The 19,976-nt window shown below is 38.9% G+C and overlaps 1 protein-coding gene across 5 annotated transcripts in view; it reads left to right on the forward strand.

The window, feature by feature from the left end:
• The window catches only part of DENND1B (DENN domain containing 1B), a 161,443-nt gene that overhangs the window by 30,962 nt on the left and 110,505 nt on the right, over positions 1-19,976 (forward strand). For all 5 annotated transcript variants that reach the window (XR_012836571.1, XM_075760165.1, XM_075760164.1 and 2 more), the window contains exon 3: positions 8,673-8,716. Coding sequence is in view for 4 of the 5 variants with exons in the window: in XM_075760165.1 (XP_075616280.1) it covers positions 8,673-8,716 (44 nt within the window). In the remaining variant the exon portion in view is untranslated. The remainder of the gene's footprint in view (positions 1-8,672; positions 8,717-19,976) is intronic.

The following is a 19,976-nucleotide window of genomic DNA, read 5'->3' on the forward strand; positions in this document are numbered from 1 at the left end:
TCTCTTTCACACATTATTGTTCATTTCATTAGATCACTGCACAGCCTGTCTCCTTGAAACTTCTTTGAACAGGAGATCCAGTGACAGCAGAAGCGTTCTGTTTTGTAAACCTTCCTCAAACATTAACAATGACTTAAGGCATATATGGTGCTCACTTGCTTGTGCTTTTGCTACCTTGGTTCTTAAATCCTCATTTTCGTGAGCTGTAATTCGCTCACAATTACAAGTTAAAACCAGGAAAATTAAAAATAACGCTGCAGCTCCAAAAAGGCGTACAACTGTTGCCACACTTCACAAGCTCATTCTAAAGACTTAGCAGGTAAAAGAAACTCCTGCTTATCTTGCAAAGACACCAAATGAAGGCTGAACATACTCATTTTATCTGTGCACTATCTGTGCAATGAACTCTCACCCTGATTAAGGTTTTATCCTGAAGCATGACTAATAGCATTGCAGCCAAAAGGACCCTTTCTTTCTGTCCCTAGTTAGCTGAAATGACTTACTGCTCTGTCCTTCAGTGGTAACAAATTCTTGGGCTAAAAGGGATTGACCTGTAGCTCTGAAGGAGATGGCAAGTTGTGGCTAGGAGTTTTAACCATCTACTTGCTCATAAGAGGAAGAAAGTACTTAATTCCTAGTTTGAGTGCATTACAGGCAAGGAAATTGGAAAAATCAGAGCAACTGTCAGGTCCCAAACCTGTAGCGCCATCAGACAAAGCCCCGCATCTCTACAGTGTGGTAGGCTGAACCTTGTGCGTGATTAGTTGGAGTTCAATATTTACGCGCTGTTTTCACATCCTTGATTTTCTGAGTATTTTGAGGAACCGTTATCACATAAGTTAAAAGTAGAAGTACTTGGAAATAATTCTACGGTAAACTTTGCGATCAGTAAATCTATTGTGTGGCTTTACAGTGTGCTGTACGCACATCAGATTCACACCTTTCGGTACAGATCGTGAGCTGTCGGTACTTTAATGGGGTAGTACTGACCTGCATGTAGAAGCTGTGGAGCTGCTGTGACGTAATGCTGCGAGTAGCGACTGAGTTGGACCCACTGACTTCAAATGTGAGTTGTCTTTGTGTGGAGTAGAGAAGTATGTGGTGTGTGTGGTTTTTTTTTAAAGACGAGTGACTCTTACAGTTGTGGATTGTTTCTTTGTTTTCCCATATATTAGGAGCAAAAGTCTTAATTTCCACAAATGTGGTGTGAGCACTGGCATCCTGAAGCCATTTAGTAAGTTACATGTCTGTAAAAAGATTCAATTAAATTCTGAGCCACTTGGTAAGTCCATGAGTTATTTCGGTTACTTGTAATTTGGGGCATTTTTCAAGCATAAGTCCTACAGAAATTATTGTAAACTATGATACAGTTTTCAGCTTACTTGAAAGCCTGCCCAGCTACGTTCAGCTACAGTTAAAAGCAGTTTCCTTAGGAAAATCTTCCTCGTGGGAAGAAGATGTTTTGCTCTTACCTGTGAGGAGTCTGTCTTTGTAATTACGTTTCTGAACCTGACTGAAAAGGCACCGATATAAAAATCACATTTCTGATTTGCAAATGTACAACCACGAAGACTTATAGGTGACAGCTACTGTGACTGTAACTGAGGCAGGCTACTAAAATTTTTTTTTTTTCCATTTTCCGTTTCTTAAAGGTCAGTATTTAGGGTTTGTCGTTTGACGCTGTTGTCGTTTAGTTCACACTTTACTTTGTGTGAGAAAAATTAAAAGGAAAAATGTCAAAAGTCACGCATTCCAAATGCCTCCTTCAATGCCAGTGAGAGTCAGGTACCTTCATTGCCTAAAGAATTTTTCCAGATGGACTATGAGCTTTGCAATCAGTTGAAGACAAGGCAGAGGCCACCGGTGTGGGGAAGGGAAAGGGGGCAGGAGGCAGCAGGCTCCTGCATTGCGGCCACGCTGGGGCTGATTTGGAAAGGCGAGTCCAGGTTCAGCACCTTGCTCAAATGTGCTGCTGAAGTTGCTGTGTGAGCACCTGGAGACCCAGAAAAATCTCAGTGGATTAATATATAGCAGGAAAAGTTGGCAAATGTGATTCTTGAAACTCGTTAACATTTTTCCGTAAATGACATGGTTATAAAGTGTCAGTGTTTAACTCTTAAAATTGTCAGTGGCCAAGCGCTCAGTATTACCGGTCTTTGGCTGGAAGTAGTCAGCTCTCCAGGGGAACGTACCTGTTTGGGCGCAGCAGTTTTTTGCCTTGTGTTCATTTGCTATTTGCTGAAGTAGCCACTGTTTGAAACTGTGGTGGCAATTTAGGACGGCACATTAGTGGGTAAGGTGTGAGTAAAGAAGTTGAGGGTGCTGGATTGGGAAGATTTGATACAATTTTGTAAATACATTTTCTTTTGCTTTTATGAAAAGACTAAGAGTGTGATTGCATTCTGCAATAAGCTTTCTGTGGAGTAGTAAGAACAGACTTCATGATCCTGGAGAAGTTTCTTTCGGTATACCTTTGATAGGCAAAAAAATGTGAACTACATGATTTGCATAAAAGGGTACTTTCAAGTATTTTCTACAGTGGCACCCTCATTTGCATAGTGTCTTTAATCTGACAGGTATTAAGTGCCAGAGAAGTTAGCTAGTGTTCCTTAGTTTCACTTTTTTAATGAAGTTGCTTCAATGTATTTTGTCCTTGTTCTTTCTTTTGATTACCTATGGTTGGAAAATACTGTAACTCCCTTCTTCCCCCGCTTTTCCACGGCATCGTACACTTCCTCCAGCTGCTGGCGGGTGCTCCACTTTGATCCCCCAAACCTTGGAGCTGCAGACCACTGTCACGCTCAGATCTTCCTGACAGCAGTGCCTCCCGTTCCTACTGCACCTCTGGCACTGCATGTATGAAACTGTTAACAAGCAGATTTTAATATGATATACAGAAGTCTTTTTTTTTTTTTTTTTTAAGAAGTAATCTTTTTATGTGAATGCTGGTTTTTTCATCAGATGATTTCATCTGTGAAAACATTTGGGTTGCACGTTGCGGCTCATCTCTTATTTTGTTTTTGAATCGCTGTTGTAGTAATAAAATACTATATTGATACAAAAGCATCATTATAATTACTGTTGTGGGTTTCTGTCAAATTATTTTATGCAGCAGATTTTTGCCTTTGAACACTGGTAGTATGATAAACTTGGTTTAGACAACTAATTTTTTATTGCTGAAAACTACTTATTCTAACAAAATCAATTCTGCTTATTGCTTAAATGTGTGTTTATAACGCTGTTCCCTGAGATAATGGTATATCATTTCAGCTTTATTAATTGCAATCTTGTGTTCACGTAAGAAAAACAATCTGGAGCTTCTTTTTTTTTTCCAGACAGAAAGCAGAACTGTCTGCAATAAGCTTTGCTTTGCTGCCTTCCTTTTCCTCTCCGTGTTTCTTCCCCACCCCCATAACTCCTGGCCCCAGTCTCTTCTTTCCCCTCTGTACTGACAGCTTTTTTCCAGTGAATATCTTTACAGCATTGGAGAAAATATTGCTGGAGGGATACCGAGTAGTCATCTAGTCCATTCCTCTGTCCCAAGGCATGACCAACTCTGCTTGGCAGTCTTTTTGTCTATCCTGCTCTGTAAGACCCACAGGGATGAAGATTCCTCCTCTCCAGGCAGAATATTGGACTACTTAATTAATCTGTTTCATTTCACCTTAGCTGTGTTTTTCTGTCTGAAATTATTCTCTGTTGCTATCAAGAGAATTACCTGAGATGATGTTTCTCAGCATGTGCTTGTAATTTCTGTTCCATTACCAAGTTGAATGTGTGCTTATTAGCTTATCCTGTTGTATTTTTGGGCGACGTTTATAATCTGCAAGCTTAATGATTATGAAGAGTATTTTTAGAGTATATTTAACTACTGAATTTTTGGGAAAGTTACCACTCAGCTTTCTTTTCATTTTTTAATCTACACTGTCTTGAGAAATAGTGCTTTTATATTTTCTTAGATTTGTTACAGAAGTTAAAAAGTGTTAGAAGTGGCTTTCCTAAATCTATCTATCTATAAATGCGTTATGAAGTTACCTCTATGGGAATAGATTTTTGGAGAGGAATTACCTTAAGGATATGCGTATGTATCATACTTGCTTGCATTTTTCTTGTAGAGCAGCTCTAGATTGTAACATTTTGAGTGCTTTTGTTTTTAAGCATTGTATGTGACTCACTTTTCTCTTTGTATCATGTATATTCTACTCCTAAGTTTTGGTCCCTCAACAAACCTTTCCATGCTGGTCTCTTCTGACTTGTACTAAGAGTTGCGTCTGTTTCCACTTGTGGTCCTCAAGGTCTTGACTGGTTCTTTCTGAATCTTATTATAAAAAGCTTTCTTTTACAGTATGTATAGACAGACTTACATGATCACAAATGATGCAAAAGTAGTCAAATAAGTCAAATGTCACAGGTTGTGTCTAGCAATGTGTGCGTGAGCTGGAGCCTCACAGCGGTGGGAAATTCACACCTGGGGGACGTGCTTTCCCATGTACTTCTGTAAGAAATGTCTGTCCTGGATTCAGTAGGTATATGGAAGAAGTGATGCTTGTACGTGCATATATCTATTTACACATGCAAGATGCAAACTATTTTATGTGTGCGCTTAACAATTTCCTCTTACTATTATGTTTACTTAGAATTGGCACAAAGCTTTTGTCCCAAAAAGTCTGTTAGAAAAAGAAAACGAGGGGATGCTCAGTGGTTCCTCAGCCAGCTATAGCAACAGCTATTTCTCAGTGATTCTCATCCTCTCATCCATAAAATCAGCATAAAATTGACCTAACATTGCCAGATCAGATGGGGTATCTGGAAAGTAATCCTCAGGGAAAAGAAAATTCAGTCTTTGTAAATGTGAAGATAAAGTGCATAAAGTTGCAGAATCGGATTATACTTTCTCTTTTTATTTCGAAATCAGTACCCTTTTGTTTCTTCCTTTGCAGCACTTGTGAGAAGTTGCCACAAAGATGTGTCAGATGCTGCCTGAGCCTAGCTCCAAAAGCAGAAACAAACATAAGCTTTTGAAAAAAGCCCAGTCCCTGACTTGGATAATTATCATAAAATCCCAAGGCTTTTTATAGGTGTTAGGGTTTGGTTTCAGAGAGTGAAGGCGTAGAAGGAGTATAGTAACCTTTCTTTTTGAAGCACAAGTCACATCAGATTTTCTTACTTAATAAATGTATGGCAAGTACCTACTAAAATAACCAGTTAAAAGCCAGTAATAACAACTGCAAAACCCAGCTCAAAGCAGTTGGACAAGTCTTGGAGGCGTGTAATTTTTGCTGAATGTAGTGCTGAATGTTTTTCTTGAGTTGAGTTAGGAATATTTTTTTAAATGTTGGCTCTTTTTTGTTTTTATGAAGGAGTATTAAGAGCATTATTCTGCCTGTTTAGATCACATGAATTTAATTATTCTCTCATGATATAAGCATCCTTTCATGCTATGAAAATAAATGCTGTTAGACCTGTAGTTCAGTGAACTGGAGTTTACTTTAGAGTTGTTTTTATTATTTCAAATGAGACCAAAGTACTATGAGAAGATACCAAACTAAGCAGGACACTAAATTCTAGTTGCAGGTTTTACATCTGTCAGCATATCAGGGCGCCAAAAGAAGTTATTGGAGTTGCTGACCTTGTTGCCAGTAGGTAAAGGGTGCTGCTGTGAAGTGTTCAGCTCCATTGGCACGTCACTGCGATGTGAAGATATTACCTGTTTTGTGACCCCAAACCCCAAGTTACCTGGAGCCAAGTTTTGCTTGATTTGCAGATTATACTTTGCCTCTGATTGTGACCTTTTAAAATTACGCTTGGAGATTTTGCTATCGTGATCTGCTTCCTTTTTTGAAGCCTGGTGGTTACACTGCCACTGAGAAAAGGGAAAGAAAGAAAGAAATTACATTGCCTTCCCAATTAGAAGTTTGCTTATTAAACATTTTACAAAGTATCAAAAAACTCCTGTGATTTTTGTTACTGGGTTGCTAAAGCATTCAATATACTAAGTGTTTCTCGCGTAACTGCATTTCACATCTGCCAAAATAATCTTCCTGATTTCATTGCTAGAAGAGGTGAGCTTGCCAAGTCCGCTACTCCCTGGCGATGCTCCGTCATCCTGCCTTACTGCAGGACGGTCCGTGCAACCCTTTGCAGACAGTAACTCTTGGATTTTGCAACAGAAACAACTATAAATGGTACAACAAGACTTGGAAAGTTCTGAGCAAGAAAGAGGCCATAAGAAATGGAACGAGACGCAGCTAGTAACCAGCTTGTATTTCATGAGGTGTAGCAAATGCTTAAGGCCAGATTGCCGCCGGGTGAAGCAGTCCCACTTTCTTCTCACCACAACTCCCCATTCCCTGGTTTTTCTTCCTTTTTTTCTGGTGTAAACCCAAGGGTTTTGGGGAACTGATCTAGTTGATGCTGACCTGAAAAATTCCAGACTGTCGGTTTGATCTTGGTCAGTTCCCTCGTGTGGGTCAGTGTGTAGCCATGGAAGAGTCTGCACCAGCAGGAGAGAGATGATGGTTCAGGATCACCAAGTAGCTGGTAGTGGGAGTGCAGTGGGATTGCTCGTTTGCAGAGAAATTTATACTTGAAATGTTTGTGGACGTATGGCCTTAGACTTGCAAGCTCTTTTAAGGTATTTTTTGGATTCTGCACAATTTCCAGTCATTTTTAGCAAGTAATTTATGAATTACTTAACATTGAGTATTTGGTACCTGTTACCATGTTTGCTGCTCCTGGAATTTATCAGAGATCACTGTTGATATATAATTACTTTTTTTTTCATGGTACTAAATTGGAATAAAAATAAGAGATTTCTTACAGTATAGGCACTGAGATATTCAAGCTCCTCTTCTATCTGGTCATTACACAGATGTGTGTGTGATTTAAATACACACAAAACAGATGACAAGAAAGGTCTCTGTTTTAAGTTATTGTATTGGCTCTCATGTTTTTATAAACATAGCATCTTACCTCTTGTTTCATGTCTGCCTCCAAAAGTTCTTGCTCCCCATAGAAGATGGAGGAAGATTCCTTGTGCAAAATACATAGATTTTCATAAATAATAGCTGCAGAATCCTCCCCAGATGTTCTTAGGAGCAAAGAAGTGCTTGTCCAATGAGAAGAGTCAAATGGCCACATTTTTGTCTAAAATCTCAATTGGATTTGAATTAGATGAAAATTAGGTCTAGATTAGGTTGAGTTGATTGACAAGTCAAATTTTGCAACACGTTCAAAATGTATGTTCCATTGTTGGTTTAACGGCTGGCCCAGGCTGAAGGAGGAGTGCTGGCTTCAGCCTCCAGCTCCTTCTGAGTGTGCCAGTGGCAAAAGCGGGCGCAGCAGCTGCGTGCTGAATAGTAGGACTTGCAATCAGCAACTGGGAATGAAAATATCAACAAAGGTGTTTCCCTTCCATTAAAGCTTCAGTTTGCAGCAGCAAACATACGTGGAGGATGAAGAAGAGTGGAAACCTCCATACTTTGCCAAAAGTGAAGAACCCTCCAGTTCTGATGTAAAACATAGCAGTAAGAAGGAAATTTCTGATTTATGAGACAGTGCAGCGTTAGAGACTGCAGTGGAAATCCGAGTACGTTTCCCAGATCCTGGCTCCTGAGAAGACAGGAATCCCAGCAGCTCCCACAGTAGCCAAGAGGTTGCAATTCTCGCCCGGCAGTGTCCCTGGCGCTTACCGGCGGGCGTCTCCGTTGGCTTTGCTGCCCTCTGGCACCCTGAGCTGTCGTTGGCCGCGTGGCCAGTGGCGGGAGGATCTGCCTGACGATGGCTAGGACACGAGCTCTCCCTCTAGCCCGGGCTTGGGCACCGACCTGGGTCTCCCTTGCAGGAAGATGGGTAATTTCACTTTTAGCACATGGACAAATGCTGCTGCTAATCTGTTGTATAGAAGTCCTGTGAAGCTTCGTGGGTGTTTGCGATAGTTTAACAGTAGCACCTCGGGAAGGTTTTGTATTGCAGGAGATTAAAAGCTTCGGGGGGATGAAGAGCATAATTCGGTTTTTGTTGAAAGGTTATGGTTCAGGTCGTTGTGTTAGATGTCTTCAAAATAATGTTAACTGTAGGCTTGTATATAGCCTAAGTAACACTGATTATTTTGGTAATTAACGGTTTATAACAGCTTAGTGAAAGCTTTAAGATATTATTGAAATGCTGATTTTCGAGTGGCTCTGAATATTCAAATGTGCTAGTTCTTCTAAACTCTTTCTTGAGAGTACTGGTAATATTGGTCCTATCTTTAAAATTGCAAAAATTGCACTTTCCTACCTCATAGCGGGCTTTGTTTTCTCCTTCTTACCATTTTACATATTTTTTTTTTTAACTTCCCTTGGACGGAAAGAGGTTTTATATCACTTTATTTCTTCATTAAATTAAAATGTGAAAATTGATCATGTGCTTAGAAACATGAAGAACTCAGGTTAAAAAGAACGAGTTGAATATGATAATAGTTTGGTACTGTGTGTAAAACAATAAACATATAGTTTCATAAATATGAATGTCTTTTTAATAATCCAGTATCTTCCTTAGTTTTTAGATACATTTTTGCACTTGCCTCAAAGCTTGACGCTAAGCTGACCCTCTCTTTAATATTAATGTACTCTGACTGTAATACTCTGTTCCTTTGCCTCTGATTAATGCTGTCTGTCAATTATTTACAGATCCGGTGGTACTGTGGAAGTTCCCGGAGGACTTTGGAGACCAGGTTGGGAACATGAGATTGAACTTTTTTTTATGTTAGAATAATAATAAAAAAGCTCTCCTATTCAGCTGTAGAGAGGCAGATGCTAATGATGGCGGTGAGGAAGTCTTCACCCAACTGGTGGCTTGGTGATTAGAATGCGTTTGTGACAGGAATATGCAATAGTAGTTGTAGAGCGCTGTGTTTCATACTAATTCTCTGTATCACCTTATTTTTAATACAGAGTATTTTATGAGCTATTTCTATTGGAACTGTTGGGGTTTTATCTGTTATAGGATTGAAAATGTGGAAAAATTATCAACAAAACTTTGCCAAACATTGATGCTATAAATTGTGTTAACAAAAACCACCAGAATGAAAAAGTTGAAGTATGTTGTTTTAATGGCAGAACCTGTGCGTATCCCGTTCCTTTAATCCTTTGCAATGCAAAATTTTATATATTTATTTAATAATATTTTAGAGATACTCTAGTTAGTTGCTTGCAGGAAAAAAAAAAAAAGTCCTCAGACCCTTACAAGAGACAATGATCTAAACTTACTGATTTTGAAAGCGTGAAAATCCTAGTTTCTGTCTCTAATTAATCCTCAAAGGAAAGTTTGTACATACAGGACGCATGGATTATTTCACTGTTTGTAGTGATAGCAAAGTTATTAATTAGTGTGCTGTGTCTTTTCCCCCCTCCCCGGACTGTTTTATTAAAGTTATTAATATTAAAATTTAATGAAACTACTAAATTTTATTATTTCAGCAACTTTCAGATGAGTTTCTTCTGTGGAAATATTTTTATTTTCATGAGGAAAAATACATAAAAAGCCCAGTAAATAGAATAAATATCTCTGACTCAGTGTCTCTCTTTGCTCCTCTTTTTAGACTGATACTGAGTCAAAGATATTCTTCATTGGTAATATCACCACAATGGATGATCTGGAAATATTTTTGTATGGTATATCTTGATAAATTGTTGATTTTTTTTTTTTTAAATCAATAATACAAGATTCTATAAAGACAGCTATAAGATGATTCATGATGAAAGGAATAAATATACAAACATAGAAGGTAGGATGTCTGGTTAGGGAATAGCATCAGTCTGAAACACGTGCAGCTTATAAGATGGTGATAAATGGTACATGAGCAAAGTGTGCTGTTATAAGTTCTTAGCTAGACATCCAGATAATTTTCCTGGCTGCAGAATGATCATCTTCATTGTCATTTAAATTCTTTTTTTCTAGTTTGTTTTGTTCTTGTTCTTTTTCTTTTCCCTAAGAAAGACTTGATCTTAAAAAAAGAAAAGAAAAAAAGAGAAATTATGTATGAAGAAAAATGGGAGCTTATTCAGTAAGTCGAAGGTTATTCAAAGAACAGCTGGTGTAGAAAATGATTAGAAGATGAAGCCCACTAAAGACTGGAGGGGAATCATACAAAGATGCAATAGTCATCCATAAAACCCAGAGTCCTCAGGCAGCTCTCTGCCTTTGGGCTCTGAAAACCCCACGCCTGCACGTTGTTTCTCAGCAGTGTAGGGAATCTAGTGTTTCAGGTAAATTACTTGTGTTCCTGGAACACAGTATCTTTTAATCCTCATCCTTGCAAGGGAAATTTTCCGAGTAGAACCACTGGATTTGAACAGAATATATAGCGGCTACTGTAGCAAACCCCTGAGCCAAGCAGTCGAGTGAAATCAGCAGAAGCCTTCTGTGCGCACGTGTGTGTGCATGTTGAACTCAGTACATTTGGAATGGAGACCTGAATATCTACCAGATTTTATTTATTTTTTTTTTAGATGAGATCTTGCTAAAACTATCAAGGCTAATTTCAATGAAAGTTTGTGGGGAGAATATTAATTAAAAAAAAAAAAAAAAAAGAAAAAAAAGAAAAAGAATATTCTCCCTCTTTTTTCCCAGTCATTTCTATTTTAAATGTAAAATGTGTGAGTTAGTTTTTGGATGTATCCCAAAGAATCATCTTTCCTAAAATCTAAGGGCTGTCTGTTTGCACAGTGATGTGATAACAGTGGGCAAAATATTTTCCTCTCTTCCTGAATTTTTCTACAGTTTATCATGTCACGTTTTTGTTGCTTTCGTAATGCAAAAAAACCTTGTCTGAGCCATTTTGATACATTCCTCCTCTTTGTCACATCCGTCCTCTCAATATGCCTGAACTTCCCAATGCTTACTCATCCCTAATCCTCTCTCTTATTCTTGTGGCCTGCCATTTGCTTTTCTGCTGGGCCGTATTCTTTTGCGCTCTCTCTCCCCCCCTGCCCCCCAAATGTCGACTTTCCAAAATCTTATTTTGCAAAACTTTCCATCTGTTTTGGATGGGATGTAGAAACTACAGATGATCAGGAAAAAGAAAAGATTAGTGATTCATCATAATCACTTACTCACACGCAGTCCATTAAGTAAAGGAAATACTAAGGCACAGTTTTGGTACCAGAAAAGAATTTTCAAGATTCATTGTTGATTTTCTTATCTGCCAAGACTGCAGGGAAACCACTTATTTTTCTATCTGGTAATTCTTCAGATGCCAGAATAAGAAGGAAAAAGGAAAAACACAGAATGGGGAAAGGAAAAAAAAAAAGTAATGCTTCAAGGCAGGAAATTAAAAATACTCCTCTCTGCCAGGAGCATTTCAGAAAGTTGTTTTTGTTGTGAGGGGGTTATTGGGTTTTTTTGATGGTGGAAGTAATTAACTTTTTAGTGACTCTCAAAACTATCAATTAAACAATGAACTCATGTCGGGTAGAATTCTAAGTACAAAGAACCACACTACCATTTTAAAGAAAATTTTAATTAAAAAGTACCCCAAAAGCCAAAAGAACTAATCAGTTTGAAACATTGTGGAGTTACAATTTACTGTTGTACTGACATTGATGCTATAAACATGAGTTTGATAATATTGAAAAGTTCTGACTAATCTGAGCACTGTAGCTACTCTTTATCTAAAGACACTCAAGCTTCCAGGAACTCTGTTGGGTTGGAGCATTCCAGGGAAAGGAGTGGCCTTGGCACCAGCGAGGACAAGAGGACAGTCCCGATAGCGCCCGAAGGTGTTAGCGGCTCTGCTGGAGGCAGTGCTGCTTTCTGTGTTGTCTTAACCTTTGAGGCATGTGAAGTCTAACATTTCTTACAAAGTTAGTAATTACAACTATTTTGGATCTTATTTTTAGCTGTGTAAGAATTCAGTTGCTTTTTAGTCCGACTGCTTATTGGCCCAAAGTGGTTTCCATCTGCAATGAGTCCCAGGGTATGTGGTGTGTAGAAAACCCGATCCATTGGATAGTTCTTACTCGTCTCCCTTCCAATCCCATAATTTCTTTCTTTAGTCTGCCACTTCCCTGCAGGTGAAAAACCATCCCACCAGAAAGATGATACAAATAGTTAATATGGCAGGAGATGGGCTTACCAGAAGCCACTCTAGTGGTATGAAATATGACAAGGGGCTGTTGACTGAAGACGCTGATGAAGATTAAGAAAGAATTGAGACTCTGCATTAGATGTTAGTTGTGTTGTCCGATCTCTTGCTCTCTGCTTTCTAAGACAAGCAGATTAAATCTGCTTTTTCATGTTAGGCTTTTCCCAAACCCTGCAGATGAGTAACCAGTCAGGGATGTGACATCCCATGTGAGGAATCTCTATTGTTTTCTATGATGTTACTGTAACACCTTTTGTATTGACATCTCATATTTTATAACATCTGGGTTTTATTTTTCATGTATCACATTATGCAAAAGTCGCAATGAATTGTGAATAAACCTTACTCCTTATCTTGTAGTGACCCAGCTGCTAAAGCCTGATATTATACATGCAAATCTATCAGATTCATGCAAAAATGCATGTATATATAAAAATACATAGATACAGGTGCATGTGTGTAAACATCAGTTGCTTAAGGGATAAATCCTATGAAGTTCTAATACATTAGTCTTCCCTCAGCAAAGCGCTAATCTCACACTTTACTATCAATGTATGTATTAACTATTGAAAGGTAAGCCTGGCTTAAATTGATGTCTCATTGGAGCCCAAGTGCTCAGTTTCCTGCAGGGTGGAATATTTAATTGCATGGATCGTGGCAGCAATTATATAAATGAGGTCAATATGAAAGAGATTATATTCTTTTTTTTAAAGATTTAAATAATAGCACAAGTTTTATTTAAGAAAAAAATAATTTCAAGAAGCAAGCTAAAGCCTGTTGTCTGGGTCAAAATAACGTGTGGAAGCCAGTTGTGATGATTTTGTGTTCCTCTGTGCTCTCCTACGAGAGCAGCAGGAACCCAGGAGGTACGAGACTGTTTACACTCTTTTCAAGGCTGCAGGCATGCTGTTAGGGGATGCGTCTCACCAGCTTTCTGCAGTCGATGGCTTTGTTCTTTTATTCTGATGAGGCACTAAATACATGTTTCAAATGTTTATGTTAACTAGATAGGTGCTTGCTTTGGTGCTTTTGTGTTTATCAGTAAATCTTAAAAAGGATGTTGGGATTTTGTTACTTGTGTATTAGTAAGTCTGATTAGTATATAATCTAATGTGATTACAAATTTTCAAAAGTATTTCTGTCTAAAAGTTACACATTACTGTTTAGTTTAAGGATATTTTGGAACTTGAATCCCTGTGTAACTTTGAGGAAGACAATTAACCCAGCTGGGCTGATGGCAACTTTGTGCATTGCAAATAAGCTTTATCAGGTTAAGACGGTTTCCTATGACTTCCTGACACTTTGTGTTTGAGATACATACCGGTTTTCTTGAAGAGCACCGTGTGTGTAAGGCAGCAATGCTTTCTCTCTATGCAAATCACAGCTGATAGACGATCGGCAGAAGAACTTTCAGGGGTGCGTTCATAGCTGCGAACTGCACTGCGTGGACAGAAAAGATCTGTCTGTCCTGATAAATATTCCGTGACATAACTGCCCACCTAGACATGCTGGGAACACCCAGGATCACCGAGACCCTGACATCATTTGGGATGTAAATATTCCAAGATGTGCTCTCAATTTTTTTTTTTTTAATTAATCCCAACAGAGACAGAATAGATCTTTATTTTGAGACTTTTGTGTTTAAAATCATAAAAGCCCAGTGCTGAAAACTTGACACTTTCTTGAAATTTTGAGGACAGGTGGCAACATCAAGTCTGCTTGTTTTCAGGGTTGTGGCAGTTTTGTTTTATAGAGCTTTTAAGTGAAAAATGTTGAACTTGATCAGCATATGGTCCTGGCTAGCCTCATCTCTACCAGCTCTTTTGTTATCTTGTTATTGTTATAGGTCTTAATGACAGTTGTAAGCCATAGTTCTGGATGCAGGGGTTAGTCCACCCTGGGGAGGAGAGGGAGAAACAGCAGTGTGGATTATGGAAATATGAATTGATCTAAAAAGCAGCTCTCTTGTAACAGAATGGGACTCAAAGAAAGACTGGGGAGAAGCTGGTGAAAAGACGATGGAATATGATGTGAAAATGATCATTTGAATGCTTTCCTTTTCATTCCCAGCTGCTGTGTTCTGGTGAAAAGGCATGCATTTGTATATCTTAAGGCTGGGTGAAAAAGGGCCAGATGAATGGAATTACTTGTTAGATATGTTTTCATTTTGAGTCAAATAAATTATGTGCATTTTAATAGACTGTATGCATATGTTAGCCATTTTTTTAATCATACAGCTGTGATATTGGGGGACTACATTTTGTAGAAATGTTCTTTTCTCTGTTTATTCTGTATCAGCCTATCAAAAATAACTGTTAGTGATTTGGCTTATTCCTACAGCCTTCAGCGAGGTGCCAAACCAAAGAAGAAAAAATTAACTGATGGCTGAAACAGTGATGACAATCATTTGGAACGTCTTCCAGAAAGACTGCCAAATTGTCATGTGTGATGTCGCTGTTGATTGACCTCAACTGCCCTCAGAATATTCCAGTCTAATGTCACCTAGTTCCTTATTCCGTGCTACCTTGTACTTTCTCAACTAGTTGCTTAGTACCCTCCATCCCGTTTAGTGTTCAATATGTTGCCTCTGTTTTACTTTCAGCGTAGCTCTTGTGTCTCAAGCCTGCTGCTGCTCTTTGAGGAATGATCTAACTAGTTCAGCCTCTTTTTATATTTGGTATTGGATGTAGTATTCCTGAACTCTGTGTTTGGTTCTTGGCTCTCGCTCTGTCTTTCTGGATGATAGTTTTCTGCAGAACTGGGAGAGCATTTGGGGCATGCCGGTTCACCGTTACTGCTACAGGTGTTTGAAGTGTCACTTCAGATAATTTGTTTATATTTGTTAAATAAAATAACTTTCTCTTACATGTTACTTATGCTAGGAAATGGTCTGGGGTCAAATGTCATAATCCAAGCATGTTGAAATCAAGGAACCACGGCGCTCTGATGCCAAAGAAAGAGACTTGATGAGACTGAGGTCAGGAGCTGGAGAGGCAGAGGACTTTGCCTGCAGCAAGAACAAGGTGGGGGTGCTTAGTGGGCAGCAGCTGGAGGGGTCCAGACTGCATGGTTTGGAATCTTGGACAAGGAATAAATGAAGGTGAGGCAGCTCCAGGTAGGTGATAAGGAAGGGAAATACACTAATGCATCAGAATATAGTTATTTCTGGTACTCATCACTTCTGTATAAGTTTTCAAGGCATTGTGAACTACTTGGCTGGCAGACTTTACTTGCTTCTTCCCTAAGCAGAGGTGCTGAGTTTGTCTGCAGTCATTAATAAAAGTACAATCAGTAACAAAAGGTCCACAGCTGAGAAATAACTTGTCTCTGAAGGTACAGTGCATACTTATCTCTGTCCTTTGTCCTTCACTAGGTACTAGTGGCCACTGTTAGAGAAAACATATTGGGCCAGTGCAGACTCAGTGCATTCGTTCCTGAATTTTAGCCTGAAGTCGGGAAGAGGGAAGACCTCTTTTAATTTATAGAGAAATCCTGCTGTAGGAATAGAATTTTTATTAACTTTCAGTGAGTGCGGTGAATACTTGGGTTGGATTTGTGAGTGTCTTCCCTGAGCATGGGCAATTTCATTCTTCTGGATCAAAGTGAAGCAGCTGAAAATCTTCCTGTCTGTAGCTGCTTCTGCTGCCTGGCCTGCTGGTGGCACCTGCCTCCCTCTCCTCTTAGCTGGTCAAAGTTGGTTTATGGTATCAGAGGTCTAAGCTAAGCTGATTGACTTTGTGCTGAAGTGGCTTATGGGTGCTCACATGCAGAAACACCAGCCTGAAATTGTTGCAGAGTAATCTCCAGCAATGATGCCGTAGCAGGGACCCAGAAGGCCTGGGCAGGCTCAGCCATAGGCAAAGTGAATGTACATTGCGTATTTCCCTGGGAAAAAATACATCTAGTTGTATGTCCATTGCTTTTTATTTTTTGTGATGGTTATCTGTTCTGCATCTGGTAACACAAAGGATATGTTAGTGCTTTAAAAGTTTGCTTGTTTGCTTCTTCCCTGTCCTTCTCTGGTCTTGCAGTTGTTTCATCTCTTTTTTTTCATTTTTCAACACCATTGATAATATCTGAATTTAGTACTGAAAAACTGTTACTACAAGAGATTATTGCTGAGCTATGTTATAGCAAGGCTCAGAATTTGACCTATGCTGCCTGTAAAACAACAACTAACTGTTTCCTTTATAAAAATATTACAAATAATTGTAATTATGAAATGATAATCCTAGCAGGTTCCTTAAAAGCTGATTTCCTTTCTCAGTTCCTTTTCTTTTGGCTATAGATTCTTCTAGCTCAAGAAACTCAGCTCACACATGTAATTGGTTTCACTACCCTTTACGATGTAGCGTGGTTCCCCGACTTCCCCTCCTACTGATGCAGCCGTGCAAGCTGGCACACTCCCCCATAGCACTGCACATTTAGAGGTGGACCAGCCCAGTCAAGGGTTCAGCTTTGGGACTGTCTCACCTTCTTTATCTGCATAGGTCACTCTCTTCTACAGATATTTTCTCTTGGCGTGGTACCCAAGTTGTTTGTTAACTTGTATGATACTTCACCTATTAACTACTTTTAAGTTTCTAAGTTGCCAGGAAAATCAAGATTTCAACATGGCATATGCTGTACCATCGTTTTGTGAAAGAATCAGTGGAAAGTTCTGATTCTGGAAGAGCATCACCTGGCATTATAAGACACAGTTTCACTCCCCGGCCTGAGCAGACCAACTTGTGTAGAAGCCATCTGCAGATCTGGTGCTGACCTTTCCGTGTACATCAGTGCGGGGTATTTACTGGGCAGACCAATTGTTCAGTAGGAGTTTTCTAGGCATGGAATGACATCCTGATATTTACAGACACTCTTTGTTTTAGGACTTGTCTTTTAGGTAACTAATGTAGTACTTAGTTATACTTAGGATTTAGTTCAGAAAAGGAACAATTTTCTAAGTCGTGCTCAAGCTGGTGTTCCCAATTTGCCTGTTTTAGTCACAATGTTTGCTTGCTTACTTCTGCTTCTGAAATACGCCTGGGTGAAAACGTAATGGCTAGAAAACTGAGGGAGTCAAAGTGTAAAGGGGTATTTCAAACAAGGTGGAATTTTTTTGTTTGGTTTTTTTACCTGTCAGCCTACAAAAATGTGTTTTATGGAAAAATCCAGACTTTTTACTGATGATGCTAAGAGGAGACTTGAAAGAACTTCAGTAGTTGTCAAAAATGTTTGCTGGTTTTACATCCAAATGTCTGGCAACATCTCATCACCTGTATTGAAAAGACAATGTGGTGCCATGTGCGGATAGAAACTCTTATCTAATTTACAAAGTAAATCCTTTTAGCTGGTTTCTCCCTTCTGCCTCAAAAAATATCTTCTCCTTTTCTTGTCTCTGACCTTTCATTCTGGTTTCCTGGTTGCTGCGTGTTGTGGGTCTTGTGCCTTGGCTACTTCCATCACAATTGCACTTGCTTTTTTGTTTGTTTCTTTTATAATTAGTACTACATGTGGTTTGAAGTCTCCGGTGAAATGCTAGAATTTATGGAGGAAAAAAAAGAGAATATATTTGGAACAAAATATACTTGGAGTTGAAATGAGTCTGAAATGTATCAAGTGTCGTCAAGAGTAGAGTTTGTCATGCTTGAAATGTTCTGACTTTTTGCAGTATATTTTATTTTTATGGAAATGCAGCTATTTATTATTTGTAGTATTCTTTTATAGTTAGTTTTTATTTTTAAAAATTTCTTTCCTTGATGATCAAGAAGAAAATCTTACCGATAGGAGCCTTTTGACCTGAACGTCAATTACGCTCTGCTTGTGATGTTCCTTGATACTGTTTTGCAGATGTTTCTGAGACGGCAAACTTCACTTTAAAGCAATATATTGAGTAGGTAGAGTTAGGTGTGTTGCAAATAGCCTCATTTCTGTCCTGAGCTGTCAGAGTATTCCAAGGTGGAATGAAAAAACTAACAGGTAAAACAAATAAGAACCATTTTTAATATGTGCTTTATTTTATGGTGGTTATTTTTTCAGCACTGGAGAAGCAGCTTCTGAACAGGATGTGCAGGAGGTTCTCAGTGTTGCTGCCAAAGATGCATCTTAACTGGTGTTGTAAGCAGTGGGAAATCTTAAGACATTGCGAGCGAAACAAATATCACTGCCCTCTTAGCTGTACAGGATGACGCGTAGGTTTTAACCTGGTCTGCAAAGACTGACAGATCTGGATTTTGAAAGTGGTATCTACCTTATCTCTAGTTTAAGATGATTTCTCTGTTGACTTCCTGGATTAATATTAGAGATGCTGTCATTGCAAGTGTATGTTAGTAAAGAGTCACTTTTTCCCTACTGCATGATGAGAGAAAATTGCGTGTCATACTCTGGTGTCTTTTTTTTGTACAAAATGCAATGATCTTTCTTAAAGATAATAAATACTCTGCTATCTTAAAAAAAGTTAAATATTGCCCACATAGTAATGTCAAGAGTGGAGACGGAAGAGCTTATTTCCTGTTTTTCCCAGCTCTCTGATATTGCCTAGGGAACACTGGTCTCCCTGACATGAGTTAGGGAAGTAGGGGGAAACTATTTATTGGTGCATGGGATACAAATATTACATGCTTGCTAGAGCTGTATGGTGAAGTATTATTTCTCTTGTTTTTTTCTGTTTGCCTTGCCAGAACTAGGGGTAGATGGTAACATTTCAATCTACGCTTAGTCTAAGGGCAACTTTCTTTGGGAAGAAGAGCACTGTCAATTTTTATGTTTTTCTTACGAGTTCCAGGACAGTTGAGGGGCTTTTTAAGCAGGTAAATTAATCTGTGCTGAACTTCATATGGTTTTAACTATTCTGCTATTTGTAACTGAGCTTGTTATTTTAAAGTGAACTTTGGGTCCCTGTATGCTACACTGGACACAACTGTGGCTGAAATATGTGTTATTTTTAACTGGTTACATGATGAGATTCAGGTACAATTAGACAAATAGAGACTTCAACATTTTATAACTTAGTAAAAATATCTGAATTTTTAAACCTACTCCTTAGTTGTTTAGTCTTGCAGGATAGTGAGATTAACAATGCCTTTCAAAGAACTCAGAGTTACTTAATACATTTGTTCTTTTCTCCTTGTAAGGTGCCTTTGAAAGATGCGCTAAAGCTTATGTGTCCTGCCTGGGATACCAGCCGTAGTCTGCTGTACAGCGCAAGAGTGTCCTGTAGTGTGCCTCCAGTCGGACTGTGCTGCACCCTGATCATCTCACTGTTCTAGTCATTAATTTTCTTTCATTTATTTTTTGTCGGTATTTAACGCACTGTTAGTTCTAAGTGATTTGCAACAATCATCTGTAAGTTCAGTAGCAGATACAGCTGACCTTCAGGTCTCCGCTGCCACCCCTATGATACCTACTTGTTTATGCAATTTTGTTTCTCCAAGTTCTCAAGATCTTCTTGTTACCCCCTTGTCTAGAGTCTTTCTGTCCTGCTACCTTGTCTGTCTTCATGTTTTAACTGTGCTCTTACGGCTCTGTAGAGCACAGAGCAGCTAGACTAAGCTACCAAAAATCTTCAGCTGCCTGTCTGGCAGGAGCAGGTAGGTGAACCAACCTTTTCTTCCTTCCATCCTCCCCTGAGGCATGTAACTGGGAAGTGGCCAAGTAGAGAAGAGAGAGGGAGCAGGAACAAGAGAAATTAACTCTAACTGGAATTCTGTAAGCAATCTCCTCCTCATTTGCAGGTATTCAGCTCCTCATTCGTTTTAGACAACAAATATTTCTCTGAGTAAGCTTTAGAAAGATGAAAACGTCACACTTCTTAGAGAGCAAGCCTTATACGAAAAGTCTTGGTGTTTAAATGTTATGAGCAGCGTGA

This window comes from Balearica regulorum, chromosome 8, assembly GCF_011004875.1.
Source record: "Balearica regulorum gibbericeps isolate bBalReg1 chromosome 8, bBalReg1.pri, whole genome shotgun sequence".
NCBI classification, from domain to species: domain Eukaryota; kingdom Metazoa; phylum Chordata; class Aves; order Gruiformes; family Gruidae; genus Balearica; species Balearica regulorum.